Source organism: Rutidosis leptorrhynchoides, chromosome 6 (genome assembly GCF_046630445.1).
Source record: "Rutidosis leptorrhynchoides isolate AG116_Rl617_1_P2 chromosome 6, CSIRO_AGI_Rlap_v1, whole genome shotgun sequence".
Taxonomy (NCBI): Eukaryota; Viridiplantae; Streptophyta; class Magnoliopsida; order Asterales; family Asteraceae; genus Rutidosis; species Rutidosis leptorrhynchoides.
In genome coordinates, this window is record NC_092338.1 from 421,255,028 (window position 1) to 421,272,804 (window position 17,777).

Consider the following 17,777-nt stretch of genomic DNA (forward strand, 5'->3'; position numbering starts at 1 on the left):
TCCAGTCTACGAATTAGTGCTATTAAGTTTTGGAAAAGACTGATAAAGTGGTAAAGACAGTAGACAACAATTACGGTCAGAAGTTTGACAATAAAGAATAATAGATTGGAAAAGCTCGAACGAAAAATTTGGTACTGTAAAATGGATTGAGCAAAGTATAAAGGAGGTCGTGGAAAAATCACAATGACGAAATCTACCTTCAAAGGATTCAAATGAATCAGTGTCTGCTGAAACCGTTAGTAAGAACGTTACTCCTTATTCTAAACCTTCACAGACAGATTTTCTGCGTCATTCCCTGATCTTAGATATTCTAAGATATCATCGTATTTTTCATTATAAATATCTCCGATATTCTTGAAGATATATTCCCAACTATCCTCATCAAAAATCATTTATCTCTTCACAATATTTGCGTTACAACATAAAAGAAACTGTGTTAGTTTCTAAATTCTGAAAAATTCGAGTTTAAAATATGAATGTTTTGAAGTAGTGTTGGAAACTGAAGCATGAATTAGTATAATATAATGACACTTGATCAACGTGATTATATTACAGTAATTCATGCTGAGTTTCTAAACGGAACATAATGATTCACAGATCATAACGTCATCATGTGCCATGTTACACAAATCTTACATTCTACCCAATCTCCAAACATATTAAGAACATATCTCCTTGATAATTCTATCTTTTCGGACATTCTGGTAACTTACCAAATCAAGATCGCGCAATTACTATTTCCTTCTTAGAACATTAACTATGTTTATTTCAAAATCCATTCCTTCGAATTCCGGACCATTATTCGCTTGACTCGAAGTCGGGAAGAGGAAACAGAAGTATGGAACTGTTGAATATAAAAGAAAATATAAAGCTCGACAACAACAAATAAATTACAAACCGTGTATATCAATACGTATTGCAACGTAAAGGCACGGGAGAATTAACAATACTATAACCCCAAGGTAATAGTAGAAATAAATAAAATCCTCCGGAGGTAGATGAAAAAGAAGAATGACAGAGATGAAAGTTAAGAGTATATCCAGGATCAGTACTGGATGAAGCATACTGATAAATGTTTTAAAGTATGAATTGAGGGAGGAAGAATAGAAGGTATGAGTTGTAAGGAAATGAAGGGAGGTGGATTTATAGTAAAAGATCCGACAGAGCAATCAAAATAGATGATCGCATTTAAAGCGGATTCTAATTTCCTTGATTATCGAAGAATCAAATCTCATTATGAAGATTTTACTCCAAATCTCTTGAACTTGGAAATCAATCCTATCTACGTCAAAAGATATGACGAATCTATACCTACTCATTTCACCCTTTGGTGATAGCCTCACTCGTACTCTTCACAAAAATCAAATTGCTTTATCAATATTACTTGATGATAATAAAACTCTAATTTCCAACTCGTATACATCATGAAAACATACTTATTGTCAGCCATGACCATCCCATTCAAATTTCGGGACGAAATTAATTTAACGGGTAGGTACTGTAACGACCCAGATTTTTCCAATCGTTTTATACTTATGAGATGAATATTTACATAAATTAAACCTTAATAACATGATAAGCAATCCAAATTGTTGAGACTTGTGTTTTTGAAAAGAGTTTTACACAACGTTTGACCGTCCAATTTGACCGATGATATCACGAACTATATAACATACGATAATTATACGTTTGTGTATATATATGTACTTATATATATTTAACATGATCTAAGGATGGTTTAACATCTCATTGTGTACTAATGACAATGAGTTATAAGTATATTTTGAAACTACTAACTTAAGTTTTCAAAACGATAACTATACATAACATTCTTTGATATATATACTTATAACCTATAATGCTTATACATGTATCGTATATATAATATATTTAATCACTTTTTAAGGACTTAAATACATAAAACAATATAAGTATATTCACAAAAGATAGCTATATTTGAATTCTCATTCCGTTTCCTCAAGATTTCTATACGTATATCTAGGGTATATGTACCCGTATCATACCCAGCTTCTATATGTATTTACTATTGGTATATACACATCAAATCAACATCCTAATCAACATTATTACTGCCCTAGATATGAGGTAACTAGGATTTATCAAGTAGCATGAATTATTAGTAAGAAAACAAAATTAGGAATCCTTTTCTTTCTTTATAAACTAAAAACGTTTTTATGAATGAACACCATTTCTTCACTCCATTTTCTCATACCTACACCCTCATTTCTCTCTCAAAATACTCCTATCTTCATACTTGATCATCTCCAAGCATTTTCCCCATCATTTAGCTTCAATTACAAGCCTTAAACACCATAAGAAAACTCTTTCAAGAACATATCAAAATAACCACCCATTTGAAGAAGTATACTTCCAACCTTTTGATCTAACTCCACTACTCTTTGATTCCAAGATTTTTTCTTATCTCTTACAGTAACTTTGTTCAAGTAACTTGAGGTAGTAACCTTGTTCATAATCTTGTTCGATTCATAATTATATAGCTATCTTATTTTATGTTGTAAAATTTTAACAACAAGAACATAGTTTGAATGATTTTAAACTTGTTTGCAAACTAAATAGATCCTTCTAACTTAACTTTTAAAACACTTCAAAATCTGTAATATATCATAATGATATGCTAACTTAACAAGATATAACTTGGTTTTACAAAGAACACCTTAAAAACTGAATCTACATCGTCGGAGTGCAACCGGGGGCTGTTTTGGGTTGGATAATTAAAAACCATCTTAAACTTTGAATTGGAAGTTTATATTCTAGAAAAAAATGATATTTCTTATGAATATGTTAATATATAAAAATCTCATGGTGTAACTCAAAGTGTAAGTATTTTTGTAAAAATGATCATCTAGATGTTGTTTTTACAACGGAAATGATCACTTTCATAAGTTTTATCAAAGTTTGACCTATAACCTATGATTTCAAATACAAACTAAGGTATTTTCAGTTCATATTCTTAAAATTTGACTCGAACCAAGGAAGTGGCAAGTTGAACCAACAAAAACGGAGTTGTAATGAAGAAACTACGACTAAAACAAGATTGGGTATCCGAAGCTAGTTTAGCTACGAAAATATTTGGAGATAAAGTAAATTAATCATATCTTTTCTAATTAATATGATATTTTATATATAATTACTTATGATTTGATTTTACATATTTCAGGACCACCCGTAAACAACACGAGAAGATTAATCATAAGACCTCATGATTGTACGCAACACGTCATTTAACAACACGGTACTTTATGTACGCAACACGTCATTTGACAACATGGTACCATGGGTCGAGATTAATTCTGATCAATACGAATACGATGGGGTCTTTATTTATTTATTTATTTTATTGAGCAACTAATTGTAGACTACTAATATCGGACTGCTAACTACGGACTAAGAAAATATTAAAAGTATTATAAGTATATATGTAACGATTAATTGAAAAGAAAATATGTTGATATATTATATATATGGTTAGGTTCGTGATATCTATCGGAGACCAAGTCGAGTTAAATACCTTCAAGGCAAAAGTGAGTATATAGTCCCACTTTTAAACTCTAAATATTTCGGGATGAGAATACATGCATTTTATGATTTACGTTATGGACACAAGTGATTAAAATATATATTCTACGTTGAGTTGTACCACTGGCATACTTCCCTGTAGCTTGGTAACTACTATTTACATGTGGTATTGTAAACGCGAATCCTGTTGATAGATCTATCGGGCCTGACAACCCCAACTGGACTGGACGACCAGTATTCAACGGTTGCACAGTACTTCGTTTTGGTGACTACACTTGGTACAGTGTAGTGAGATTTCATAATAAAGGGAATATGCGACGTTGATTAAATGTTAAGTATGGTTATCAAGTGCTCAACCACTTAGAATATTTTTATTAAAACGTTTATGTATATGAAATCTTGTGGTCTATATTTATAACGCTGCTAGCATTAAACCTATATCTCACCAACTTTATGTTGACGTTTAAAGCATGTTTATTCTCAGGTTCCTAGAAGTCTTCCGCTGTTTGAATATATGCTAGAGAAACCATGTGCATGGAGTCATACATGTTTTATTCGAGGAAGCATTGCATTCACAAAATCATCACCGTGTATTTATTTTGACTGCATTGTCAACGGAAGTATTCTTGTAAACTGTTATTTACGGTGATTGTCTATATGTAGAAATCATCAGATGTCGAAAACATTGAATTTTAAATATTCATTTATGGTATATCTTTTCAAAAGAATGCAATGTTTATAAAACGTATCATATAGAGGTCAAATGCCTCGCGATGTAATCATATGTTATTGTATTCGTCCCTATGGATTGGGTCGGGTCGTTTCAACAGTATTTTGAGTTTTTATCATATAATAGCCACTGACCCCCAACGTCTTGGTTGAAGGGACTTCTCACATACCGCTAGTATCGTTTGCGAGTAATATTCATCAATTTCAACATAACTTTTACCTTGTTATGTGTTTATTCAAAAAATAATTTTGGTAATTTAAACTTTTACCTTATTAATCATATTTTACCTTGTTATGTGTTTATTAAGAGCATCAGGTATCCGTCGGCAATTGCAGCGTTCATCACTGATGGTGGCTATACCGGCCCACCGTCGATCAATACCTATTCCGGCGTCAGTACACCATCGTCGCTACACGGACACTTTTTTTCTTTTTAAATTATTCTATTTTCTTATTGGCCACGTCATTTCGATCTTGAAGCTGACACCGAAATGGACACCGAACGATACCCCACTTTAATCAATTTCAAAGTTCATTTTCGAGCTTGAATATACTTGAAAAATGGACACGAACACCCCGTGCTCTTAAATACACTATGCCATAAAAGCAAATGTTAGCAAAACACATCTTTTAGATAGCTAAATCAAAAACGATAATGATTTAATTGGTGATTTGTGGATATAATTAGAATTATGTATATAATTACAAATCTATCTATTAGTGTAATATTACAATTTACAAGTGCACATATTGTGCAAATAAAGAAAATGTGAGTTTGAAAGTTGAAAAAATATCACCATTGGTCCACGAACTTTGTATCAAAAATCATGATAGTCCACAAACTTTATTTTCATCTTCGTTGGTCTCAACTTTTCCTTTTTCATCCCGTCTGGTCCCAGTTTTTAACCCCGTTACATCAAGAAACGTTAAACCCTCCATGTGACTTGCACACGATGGTAAACAACCTGTTTAGGACCATTAAAGAAGGGTTTCAAATCTTTGGGTAGGGATCTTCTTGGTTTGGATGGTGCATTTATGAAAGAACCTGCTAGTGGTCAAGTATTAACAGCAGTTGGTATTGATTCAAGCAATGGAATATATCCTTTAGCTTATGCCATAGTGGAGTCTGAAACTTATAATTCATGGTGTTGGTTCCTTAATTGTGTTGGTAAAGACTTGGGTTTAACTAAGAGGTCAAACATCACTTTCATGAGTGATAGACAAAAGGTAATATAATCACTTAAATACAAGTTATACTTTCATTCTTGTTACACTTATTGACACCTTTTTTTAACTGAATGATTAAATTTGTATAGGGGATCATAGCTGCTGAAGAAAACCTTTATCCTAATGCTGAGCATAGGTTCTGCTTAAGGCATATACAACAAAACATGAAAACACAATGGAATGGAAAAGCATACAAAGACCATTTGTGGAGGTGTCCTACTGCAACTACTGTTCCACAATTTGAACATTGTATGCAGGAGCGTAAAAACTTTAATGAAGGTTGTTGGAAATATTTGGTTAAGGTTCAACCCAAACATTGGGCAAGAAGTCATTTCTCAGGTAAAGTTATATACATTTTTTAATTTATGTACTTGTTAAATGATGGGGGATGATTCTCACACACACTTTTTTGATCCTCACACACCAATTGAGTTTTATTAGAAGAGTAAAAGGTTAAAATAGGTGTGTGAGGATCAAAAAAGTGTGTGTGAGAATCATCCCCCTTAAATGATTGAGAATTACATGGTGTGTAAACTATTTGTTAAATGTAGGGAAGGCCAAAACTTATGTGCTTCTCAACAATATGTGTGAAGTTCTAAATAGATGGTTGGTAGATGGTAGAGATAAGCCAATCATTACTGCACTTGAGTTTATTAGAGAATACCTAATGAAGAGAATAGTTAATGTTCATTCCAAAATTGCAAAGAGTGAGGGTCCATTAACCCCTGCTGCTACAAAAGTGTTTGAAGGAATAAAGAAAGAAGCTACAAAATATACTGTCTTGTTTAATGGGAGCAGCAAATATTAAGTTAATGGACCTCATGAAGATCAATGTGTGGTTGACATGGAACAAAAGGCATGTGTATGCAGAAAGTGGGAGCTTACAGGTATGCCTTGCAAACATGTTGTAGCAGTGTTATGGAACATGTATGCATATGACAAAAGTGTTGGACGTCCTGAATCATGGGTTCATCAAGTACATAGGTTGGAAACTTGGAAGAAGACCTATCAATTTACAATTGACCCAGTCAATGGCAGAGAAAATTGGCCAAAAACAAGTGTACCAACCAAGCTTATGCCACCACTTAAAATTAAAACTGCTGGAAGGCCCAAAAAAAATAGAAGAAAGGAATTAGATGAAAAAGAAAGTATGGTCAAAAATGGTAAGTTGTCAAAGAGGGGAGGGACTACTCAGTGTGGCAAGTGCAAAGGATTTGGTCATAATGTTAGAAGTTGTACAAATGGTGCTTCTGGAAGTGGAACAAAGAGGTCTGGTAATGGTGCTAATGGAAGTGGAGTGCAAAAAAAGATGAAGGGAAAAGCCAAGAATTAAGTTTGAATTGTCATTTTCTTTTGTTATTTTAAAGCTACACTTTGTCATTTTCTTTTGTTATTTTGGTCTGCCATGTTTGAATTCTATACTATTTTGGTCAGCCTTGTCATTTTCTTTTGTTATTTTGGTCAGCCTTGTTTGAATTATGTTTGAATTCTACACTATGTTTCGTCTAGAATATGTTTGGTTTAATGTTTGAATGAAACTGTTTGAATTAAAGACTATGTATGTTTCAATTCGAATTGCACATTGGTACTATGTATACATCGTGTGAATGCAGGTCAAGATGATTCCATTAATAATGATGCTCAAAAACAGTATGCATTAGTTGATAACAAGAACCAAAAGACATTCAATTGCATTAGAAGTAAATAACAGTAAACCACAATACATTCAAGTGCATTGAAATGGAAGAAACATTAAACTTAAAGTTCAAACAACACAATGCTAACCAACCCAACTATTTCGATTGCATCATTACATAAACAGCAAAAAAAAACCCAACTTAAAACTAGAGACCACTGCAAGTTCTTTACTTTCTTTTCCAATGCATTCTTCGCCTTCAAAAGTCCTGGAATGATCATGACTGATCGGGCACACATGGGTGGGTCATACCAAGCTAAAAACCTGCATTTAGATCACTACAGATCGAACAAAGATGAAAACAAAAAACACAAATTAGCAGAAACAGTAAACGTAATTGAAAAAAAAATCGGCTTACCTTAATTGGACAATCATAGTAACGACGACCTGGATTTTTAACAGTCCAAGATGTTCTGATCACTGAACTACGACCACACCAACAAATTTCCATTGTTTTGATGAGAACAATTTGGGAATTTTGAGAATTAGGGTTCTTAATTAGAAAGGGGTGATACGTATGGGATTTGGGGAAAATAAAGGGACGGGTTTTGAATAAATAGAAAATAATTAGGGTTATTAGATGTACAAAGCAAAAGGACAATATTGCCCATCGTGTGCAAGCCACATGGAGGGTTTAACGTATCTGGAGGTAACGGGGTTAAAAACTGGGACCAGACGGGATGAAATAGGAAAAGTTGGGACCAACGAAGATGAAAATAAAGTTTGTGGACTATCATGATTTTTGATACAAAGTTCGTGGACCAACGGTGATATTTTTTCTTGAAAGTTTTCACATGCGAGCGAGTTGGTATATGGTGTAAGTGTGTAACAAACCAATTACTCCGTATTTGTTATAGTTTCTAAATACAGATGCTCCCTCTTCTCAATTCAATAATCACCTTTCTTTTTTTCTTTTTCTTTTTTTTTTTCTTTTTTTTTCCTTTTTAAGATGTTTCAAATTTATATTTATAATCTAATCCATAAATAAATAAATAAGAATAATAGAGTACAATCTTTTTATACTCATACCTTATTATGCATATAAAATAAAATGTAGGTGAAAAGTTAAAAGGTTAAACTGTTAAGTAAATAAAAAATATAGAGTGATAATAAAATTGATTAAATCACGTATCCTTTGTCTATGAACTATTAAATAAAGATCGCATCAAAAACTATATTCAAGATTGAAAATAAACTAGAACAAGTTGTTACCTCAATTTATCATATATTAATCCGTAAATGTACTTACATCTTGATTAGTGTTGATTTGCTTTGACATCACGTGATTTACTTGTAAATGGCAAAACATCTTCTTTTTTTAAGTACTCAGAGCATTCCCATTCATGACACCCTTCTTCATATTAACACACTGCCACATCAGCGTCACATCACCATTTTCTTCCCATTTTCTTCCTATCACTAACTCATAATAATTCACTCTCAATCATGACATACTATCACATGGACTCACTTTATTAATTTTGTTATTAAACTTAATTGTATTATTATCAAATGTATTGTTTATGTTTGCAACTACCAAGTTGGTCCACTCAATTCAACTTTCTGTTACTTTCTTGACTACAATTCACGTGATGAAATAAACTAAAAATCCACGAAACTGGTAACGAATATATATTGGCTAAGGATTAACATTGTGTTGCCATTGGAAGCCAATTACCAATAATTGGCTTGGAGTATTGGCTAGACATTAACGAGTTATTGGGAATGCTCTCATAGAAAGTTAAACTGCATGTATTAAATTACTATCCTACTATAGTACTCCGTAATAATTTACTTTATTTTTTATATATGAAAAATCAGTAAGAATTAAGTTAATTTCTAGGCACCAACTGATTTTGCTAGATGGCTATAGGTAACTCTTTAATTAAAAAGTTTTAGTTTCGAGTCTAGTATATATATATATATATATATATATATATATATATATATATATATATATATATATATATATATATATATATATATATATATATATATATACTAGGTTTTAGAGTCCGTGCGTTGCACGGGTGAGTAAATAACCGTGCAAAATCAATTGAGTTTACCAAACAATTACGGATTACATTTTAGAGGTAATATTTTTAATAAAATGATAATAATTGATAAAATATTAAATTGCTAACACTTTATGAGATAGTGTACGGAGCGAAGCCCGTACATATATTACACGGTAGTTAAAATTGTTAAAAAAATCACTTTGCAATTTTATTGTAATAGGCTTTAGAGCCCGTGCGTTGCACGATGAATAAAATAATTGTATAAAACTAATTGATTTTGTCAAACAGTTATTCTTTTGAGTTTAAGAGCCCGTGATATTGAGAAAATTTAAAAGTTTATTTTTATTAATAATATTAATTAGTAAATAACTAACTTAGTTATTTAATTAATTTAGTTATAATTTTATTATTAACAAAATTAATTAAATTATAATATTAAAAAATATATATAATATGTTAGAAGTTCCCCGGAGATGAAACATGAAACGTACGAAGTATTAATTAGTAATTATAATTTACTAAATATATTAATAACCCAAAATCAATTAAGTTTATCAAACAATTATTTTTGTGACCTATAGATAGAAATGTGTCAACAAAATATGATATGTTAGATTTTTGAGCCCGTGTGTTGCATAGTTGTTAAATAAAATCATTAAAACTTACTTGATTCTCTAATTTATATGGTAGATTTTTGAGCCCGTGTGTTCCATTCCTTCTTCAACATCAACAGTTCTCTCAAAAATACAATGACAATTCAATCGACAACACATTATCAATAGGTTAAGACTACATATACCAAATATCTAACGTTGTATTCTCGAGGTTTTTCTTTTTCTTTTTTTAAATGGAAAGAGATGAGAAAGAATTGAAAAGATAGAATAATAATGGAAATGAAAATATTATAATACATCAACTTGAATCGATAATAATAAATGATGAAATTTAAATTAACAGATTATATTTGGTGACGTCATCACTTTATTTTGTATATAAGTCAAATTTACCAAATAATATTATAGATCACATACTGTAACTATTATCTATACCTATTTTGAGTATCTATGATATACGGAGTATTCTATTTTATGGATTTTCTATTTATTATTATATATAATATATAATATAATAATAATAAGTGTAAATAATATGGAGTATATATAATCTATACATATAACCATCCATAAATAACTTTCAACCACAATCAAGAATAATTTTTTCTTATATATATATATATATATATATATATATATATATATATATATATATATATATATATATATATATATATATATATATATATATTATATTTGTATAGACGGCGTGATTTTGCCTTTTGTGCTAATTACTTTTTCTTTTCTTTTTCTGAAAAGTAAGGTAATTATATATATAAATTCAACAACAAATTACAAGAAGATGGCATCGACCACACATTCGAACGACTTTACTTGAATTTCATTTAGAAGCACCGGAGGACAACTCGATTTATTTTGAAACACCATCATGTTACGATTATTCCAGATTAGATACACACATACCCACGCAACGGCTTGCCAAATTTTTGAGCCAAGAGAGGACATTGCTCGAGGGGCCTTTCCATGAAGGACATCGGATACACTCGAATGAGGACAGTTACCAAAATTCCACCACTTATGAACACGATCTCATACGTTAAACGAATGCTTACACTTGCACAATCATTATATAAATAAGTGTACTAAAATACCATTTTCGTTTTATCAAAAACGGCAATGATAAATATTTGATGGATTTACATTCACAATCAATGTTTGTACGGAACAATTATTATGTTTGTACATAATTCATGGATCCAAAAAAAAAAAAAAATGGTGTTTGGGGGTGTATTTGAATTAAACTATCTGGAGCGAGAGCTTGTAGTTAAAGCTGAAAGCTGGAGTTTATTTTTTAAGCTAGAAACTGGAGCTTGTGCTTTATAAGTGTTTGGTAAAGTAGCTGGAGCTTATGTATATACAATGACATAAAAGGACAAAAAGTAAATGATAAATAATGATTTAGGGGCTAATAATGTAATTTTACTTACATAAGTTTTCGAGTTTATTTTCATAAGCTACTTCAACTAACTTATTTTTTCAGAACTTATTTTTTTCATAAGCTCTGAAATATTTGTCTTTCAAACAAGACTAGAACTAATGCTTATGAAAAAAATAAGTTTAAGGTTCCATAAACTTCTAGAAGCTTATGTGCCAAATCTATAGTTTCTATTAAAATTCTAAAATGATGATGTCATTATTAGACTATTTCATTTGTTAAAAAAAAATCAAAAAATAAAAAGAAAAAAATCTAAGCCATCTTGATGATGTCATTAACATTAATTAAATATTTTATTATTTATTTAGGGTTTTTATCATATATACCCTTCTTAACTTTAATAATAACATATTTACCCACTTAAATATAATTATATCATATTAGCCCATTTTAAACATATAAACTATCATATTTACTCATTTATTCAATCTTAATGTGATACGTCTTTATGCCCTAATTTTTTTAGCTGCAATTATTCATGCTTGTTTTTTTTTTCTCCGAGTTATGTACTATGATATTAACTACCATAATCGATACATGTTAATCATCTACTTCTCCTCAACGGTATAAAGCTATTATAAGGTGAGAATACATAATGTGATCACTATTATTTATCTTTATACTTTAGCTAACTGAATTTTTTTTATTGTTGTTAATTTCATTTAATTGATAGGCTACGGATACTATAAATCACGTTTCGTCAAAAAATTGATATGTATATCTAACTAATTACAATTGTTTACTTCTTTTGCTCACATCACCAGTAGCACTTCAGTTATTGTTTTGACCAACAATATGATGAGATAACAATACTTATTTACATACATATACAACGATATTACTACAATAATGAAAATGATAATGATCCACCTTTCTATTTTTTGTTGTCACATTTCAAGTATTTACTTGATATTTCAATCAATCAGAAGAGGTTATTCTGGAGAGGGAGAAGATTTCTGATCGGTGGAGAATGAAGTTAGTGGAATTTCCTAAAACTTTGTGCAAACAATAACCGGATACTTGTAGTCGGACGGAGGGAGTATTATTACATTATTATTATTATTCAAATATAGGTTTTCTTTACGGGATTAATTACGTTACATATGTATGCGAAATACATGTCTCAATAAAATGTTGTAATGTAAATTTTATGATAAGAAAAATAATAATTGTGATCAAAATTGAAAGTAAGTGGTGGGAGAATAAATGTAGCTCATTTATTCTGACTAAGTTAAGTATATGTTTGTAAAAACAATGACAAGTTTCTTAGTCGGAATATGTGGTTCCACGGGTCATTAAACTATATGACTTTAACATTTACGTTCACTTAATACATAAAACACATTATTAAACTGTTTTATTTAACCAAACCCGTGATTCCACGGGTCATTTCACTAGTACAAAATCATTATTCATCGTAAAATAACTTCTTTTGTGTGATTATAGCTTGACTTTTACAAAGTTAACCATGTGATATATTGATAATAAAGTCCACTTGGATCATGCTTATATAATTCAAATATATTTCTAGTGCTATGTTATCTATTCATTAGGTGGATCATTCTAATATAAATCATTATCATCTTACTACATCCATCATATCACCTTACTTAATCTAAAAAAAGGTTTGACCGTAAAAAGTCAACTCGACGTTTTTTATTTATTATTATTATATTATATTCGTAAGTCCGCCTCATATTTGTTCATGTTCATTACTAATCCAGAGCATTTCAATTTGAGTGCGAGATCTTAATTAGTGTATACGAGAGATCGACTGTTGATATGTTGATTTACGAGCAAACCCAAGCAACTTTAAAGAATTTTGAGGGTGGTTAGGCTTGATCTTTGGTGATATGCTGACTATATTAACAATTTCATGAGGGGTTATTCACAAGGATAGTGAAGTCTTGTATTGATAATCAAGTGCTTGTATTTATAGAATTGCTTGTATTTATAGGGAAACTTCATCTTATCTATAAGAGGTTGTGACAGTTTGACATCTGAAGTCCACAAAGATATAATCTTATGACAAATATGGTATGTGGCCCTAGAGTGTTCGAAATTGAACGTTCCAAAACACTTCACTAGAAAAGTTATGAAATGTTGTAGCTTAAACCTCATACCGAGAACACAAATCTACAAAAAAAAAAAAAAAAAAAAAAAAAAAAAGATAATTACGGCCGTGTATACTCTAAAAAGCGACCTACAACAATTAAAAATATAGTAGCCAAAATTACGTGGATAGTCCCTATCGTTTACCCTTCCCTGAACTTTTAATTTTACATTGGCAGTCCTTTAAATTGTAGTTTTTTAATTGTAGTCCCTCTGTCACTTGACTGACTATTTTTTCATCATCGATCATGTGCATCTCACGTGAGAGTAAATTAGACATTTTTCCAAAACTACAACATCTTCTTGAAACCGTCATTTCCTCTCTTATCTTCTTCAACCAATGTTTTTACCTTCTTCCCAGCTGTCTTTCTATCTCATCCTTAAAACAAAAAAACACATGAATCAGATTTTATTTTTAATAACATTTATCCACAAATCCTAAATCATTTATCCACAAATTCAAAACCTTTTCTTTTATCAAATACTTAATTAATTACAAACTAAACCCTAATTATATTAATAAACATAAATTCAATTAAAACCAACATATGACTACTTATATAATTACACTAGTTTTATGAGCCCGTCCGTTGCACGGAAACTGCAAATAAATTAGTTTTTAAAATAGTTAGTATTAAGACGACAATTACAATTTACAGATGTTAACGATCAAATGTAGAATATAATTAAGAACATGATAACCGCAAATAAAATATAATCTTTAGTTGAGAATCCTCAATGGAAGAACCTGTAGAAGAGCCCGTGTTTTGCATGATATTTTTAAATTAAATAAAATAATTAATAAATCTTACCTTATCTTAATAAAGCTATTGGATGAAAGTTGTAAAAATATTAGTTTTTATAGCTGATGTGGTAGCGGATGCGTACGAAATACTCTTATTTTTATTACGGAATACGATACAAATTACACAAGTTTTAATTTATTTTATTTACAGATGGGATATACCTAAACCTTGCTACAACACTATAGGCAGTGTACCTAATCGTAGAGTAGTATAGTTTTTAGTAAGTCCGGTTCGTTCCACAGGGAGACGGCTTATTTTACACTATATTTTAAACAACTATATTTGTACAAAATATATATAATTATTTATAGTAATAATATATAAAAAGGGGATTTACCGTTTAATGACCGGTTTTTCGATTTTATATTTTAAGTCAAGCGTAAAGTAAATGACGATATTTAAATAACGATAAAATAAATAACAATAATTAAAATGACAATAAAAGTACGAGGAAATATAAAATAAAATATATTATGCTTATTTAAACTTCCGTACTCATGATGTTTGACGTTTTGATTTTAATTTATTACCCTGGGTTAATTGTTCTTTGTCCTGGATTATTTGATAAGTCCATCTGGTTTTGTCTATAACATTCCATCGGTCATAATTATAAAGTGCGAGGGTCTTCGCCAAATTAACCTTATACCCGAAGTCAAATATTCCAACTAATTGGGGACTTAAACTGTAATAAGGTTTTAATACATTGTTAATGATTACACCAGGTTATCGACTGCGTGTAATCCAAGGTTTTAATACTTTATTAACAATTACACCAATTACCCTTGAATGCAATCCACCCCTGTTTTAATGAGTCCATTGACTATTAATCCGTCCCCATGTCCGGTCAAATGAATAATTATTAGTATTTATAAATATCCCGCTCACCGTACCCATTCAAGCGTATGTGGTTATATATAGATACGTCAAATTATAAATCTCTATATTAAATTAACAAGATATCATTTAGTTAATCAAATATAAAGCCCATTAATAGCCCATAGTCCAATTTTCACAAGTGTCGGTCTTTTGTCCAAATCCCAATTATGGTCCAAAGCCCAATAACCCCGTCTTAATATTTAGCCCAACATCATGATTACTTCGGCTCAAATAAGCATAATAATAACTTAAGTACGATACATAATTAAAAAGGAAGAATTTAGCTTACAGTGATTATTAATCGCGTAGTGTTACAGAGACAGAGTTCCGACTTTAAAACCCGTAAAATAACCTTTACATTACCCAAACTAACTAATATAAAACTAAACTATATTATATATATATATATATATATATATATATATATATATATATATATATATATATATATGTTATAATAATAATAATAATATAGATATGGATAGTCAATTTTGGTGTATATATATAGTCAATTTTGGTACACAAAGTATGTATTTTTATATTGAGATTTTAGGCTATAAATACTCATGAATGCAAGCATTAAACTTGCACCATTTCTCACACTTACAAAGTGTTTCTTTCTTTCTCTCCATTATCATCTTTGTTCTTACACTTCATTATTAGTATTCTAAATCAAGAATCAAATCACTAAAGGTAGTTATAAGCCTACTGAATTATAACATCAAGAATCAAACCACTAAAGGTAGTTATAAGCCTACTGAATTATAACATCAAGAATCAAACCACTAAAGGTAGTTATAAGCCTACTGAATTATAACACGTTATCAGCACGATAATCTTAATACTAAATATGGTTGGCTCTGCCACCAAAATGATATATGGTCGGTTATACCACCAAAATGATATATGGTCGGTTATACCACCAAAATGATATATGGTCGGTTATACTACCAGAATGATATAGGTCAGTTATACCACCTGAAAAAATATATGGTCGACACTGTCGCCAAATTTTCATTTATGTTTACTAATATTTATATTTTTGTTATATAACATTTATTTATGATTGCTTACACATGGTCGACACTGTCACCTACTTATCATTTATGTTATATTAAATTTATGTTTAATGTTTATATACTTATGAATATAAATTGACTCTAATTTATCATGATGTTTGTTTTAATTTTTGATAATAGAAAATGTCGAATCTGGAAAAGCTTAAATTTACTCCTTTAGAATCAACTGGAAACAACTACATGCCATGGGTTATAAAAGTAAAAATGCATCTTAAATCAATGGGCATTCTTGAAACCATAAATGAAAACAACACTTGTTCTGAAAAAGAACAAGCTACGGCATGTTGCTTTATTCATCAACATATTGATGAATGCTTACAAAATAATTATGTGACTGTAGAAGATCCCCATGTTTTATGGGAAGGTCTCAAAAGCAGATTCAATAATCAAAGAGAAATTTTACTTCCAGCTGCAATGGAACAATGGAGAACATTAAGGTTCCAAGACTTTAAGAAAGTAAATGAATACAGCTCAGCTCTGTATAATACATGTTCACAACTTAAATTCTGTGGACATGAAATTAGTGATGCAGACATGATGGAGAAAACTTTCTCCACAATGAATGCTGCAAACATCACAGTGCAAAGAAATTTGAGAATGCTAAAGTTCAAAACATATCCTGAACTTAATTCATATCTCTTAGTTGCAGAGCAAAATGATGAGCTATTAATGAAAAATCAGCAATCCCGTCCTACTGGTACACTTGCAATCCCTGAAGCAAATACTGCAAATAATTATAAACAGGGACAAGGACGCGGGCAAGGTCGTGGTTATAATAACCATCACCATCATCATGCCAAAAGCCATAACTATGGTAGAAACCATCCTTATGGTAATGGTAATGGGTGTGGACGTGGTCGTGGTCGTGGCCGTGGTGGTCAAAGAAATAGTAATCCACGAAAATATAAATATCAACCACAAAACAAGCCCATTAAACAAGATGTTGAAGAAAATTCTTCTAAAAATTCTGAAGAATCTTGCTACAGATGTGGTAGAATGGGCCACTGGGCTAATACTTGCCGAACATCTAAACATCTTGTTAAGATGTATCAGGATTCGCTGAAAGGTAAAGAAAAGGAAGTAAATTTTGTGGATAATATTGATCCAACAGTCACTGAGAAACCATCTGATTTATATGAAGATTTCTTGAATGTTTAAGTTGTGCGTCTTTTGAAAAATAAACGATTTAATATCGTCTGTCTTTGTCATTATGTTTGCTAAATGTTTCAGTACTATCTATTTGCGTTTAAAATATTGTGTAATATTAATGTACTCACTATTTATTTCTTATATATGAAGTTCAATATGAATTTTGCTGGAATACAACATCAATCAAGTGGTGGAGATCTCTGTATAGCAGACAGTGGAACTACACACACTATACTTAAATCCGAGAAATATTTTATTGATCTAAAACCAACGGAAGGAACTATACATACAATATCAGGACCTGCTAACTTGATAAAAGGGATAGGAAAGGCAAATTTCATACTACCAAATGGTACAAAATTTTTAATAAATGATGCCTTATTTTCTCCCAAGTCAAGCAGAAATTTATTGAGTTTCTCCGACATATACCTTAACGGGTATGATTATCAGTCAGTGA

The 17,777-nt window shown here is 30.6% G+C and overlaps 2 protein-coding genes across 2 annotated transcripts; both read left to right on the plus strand.

Moving 5' to 3' along the window:
• The first annotated feature begins 5,322 nt into the window (after positions 1-5,322).
• On the plus strand, positions 5,323-6,322 carry LOC139855157 (uncharacterized). The gene is made up of 3 exons (XM_071844402.1): positions 5,323-5,514; positions 5,604-5,853; positions 6,066-6,322. Exons 1-3 carry the CDS (start codon positions 5,323-5,325, stop codon positions 6,320-6,322), a joined length of 699 nt encoding a protein of 232 aa, XP_071700503.1.
• Positions 6,323-6,358: 36 nt separating this feature from the next.
• LOC139855159 (uncharacterized) lies at positions 6,359-6,847 on the plus strand. The gene has a single exon (XM_071844403.1). The coding sequence runs from the start codon at positions 6,359-6,361 to the stop codon at positions 6,845-6,847; it is 489 nt and encodes a 162-aa protein (XP_071700504.1).
• Positions 6,848-17,777: the final 10,930 nt, after the last annotated feature.

Coding starts and splice junctions, on each gene's coding strand:
- LOC139855157 (XM_071844402.1), top strand. CDS start 5,323: ATGAAAGAACCTGCTAGTGGTCAAGTATTAACAGCAGTTGGTATTGAT. Junction 5,515..5,603: donor TCATGAGTGATAGACAAAAG/GTAATATAATCA, acceptor AAATTTGTATAG/GGGATCATAGCTGCTGAAGA. Junction 5,854..6,065: donor GGCAAGAAGTCATTTCTCAG/GTAAAGTTATAT, acceptor TGTTAAATGTAG/GGAAGGCCAAAACTTATGTG.
- LOC139855159 (XM_071844403.1), top strand. CDS start 6,359: ATGGAACAAAAGGCATGTGTATGCAGAAAGTGGGAGCTTACAGGTATG.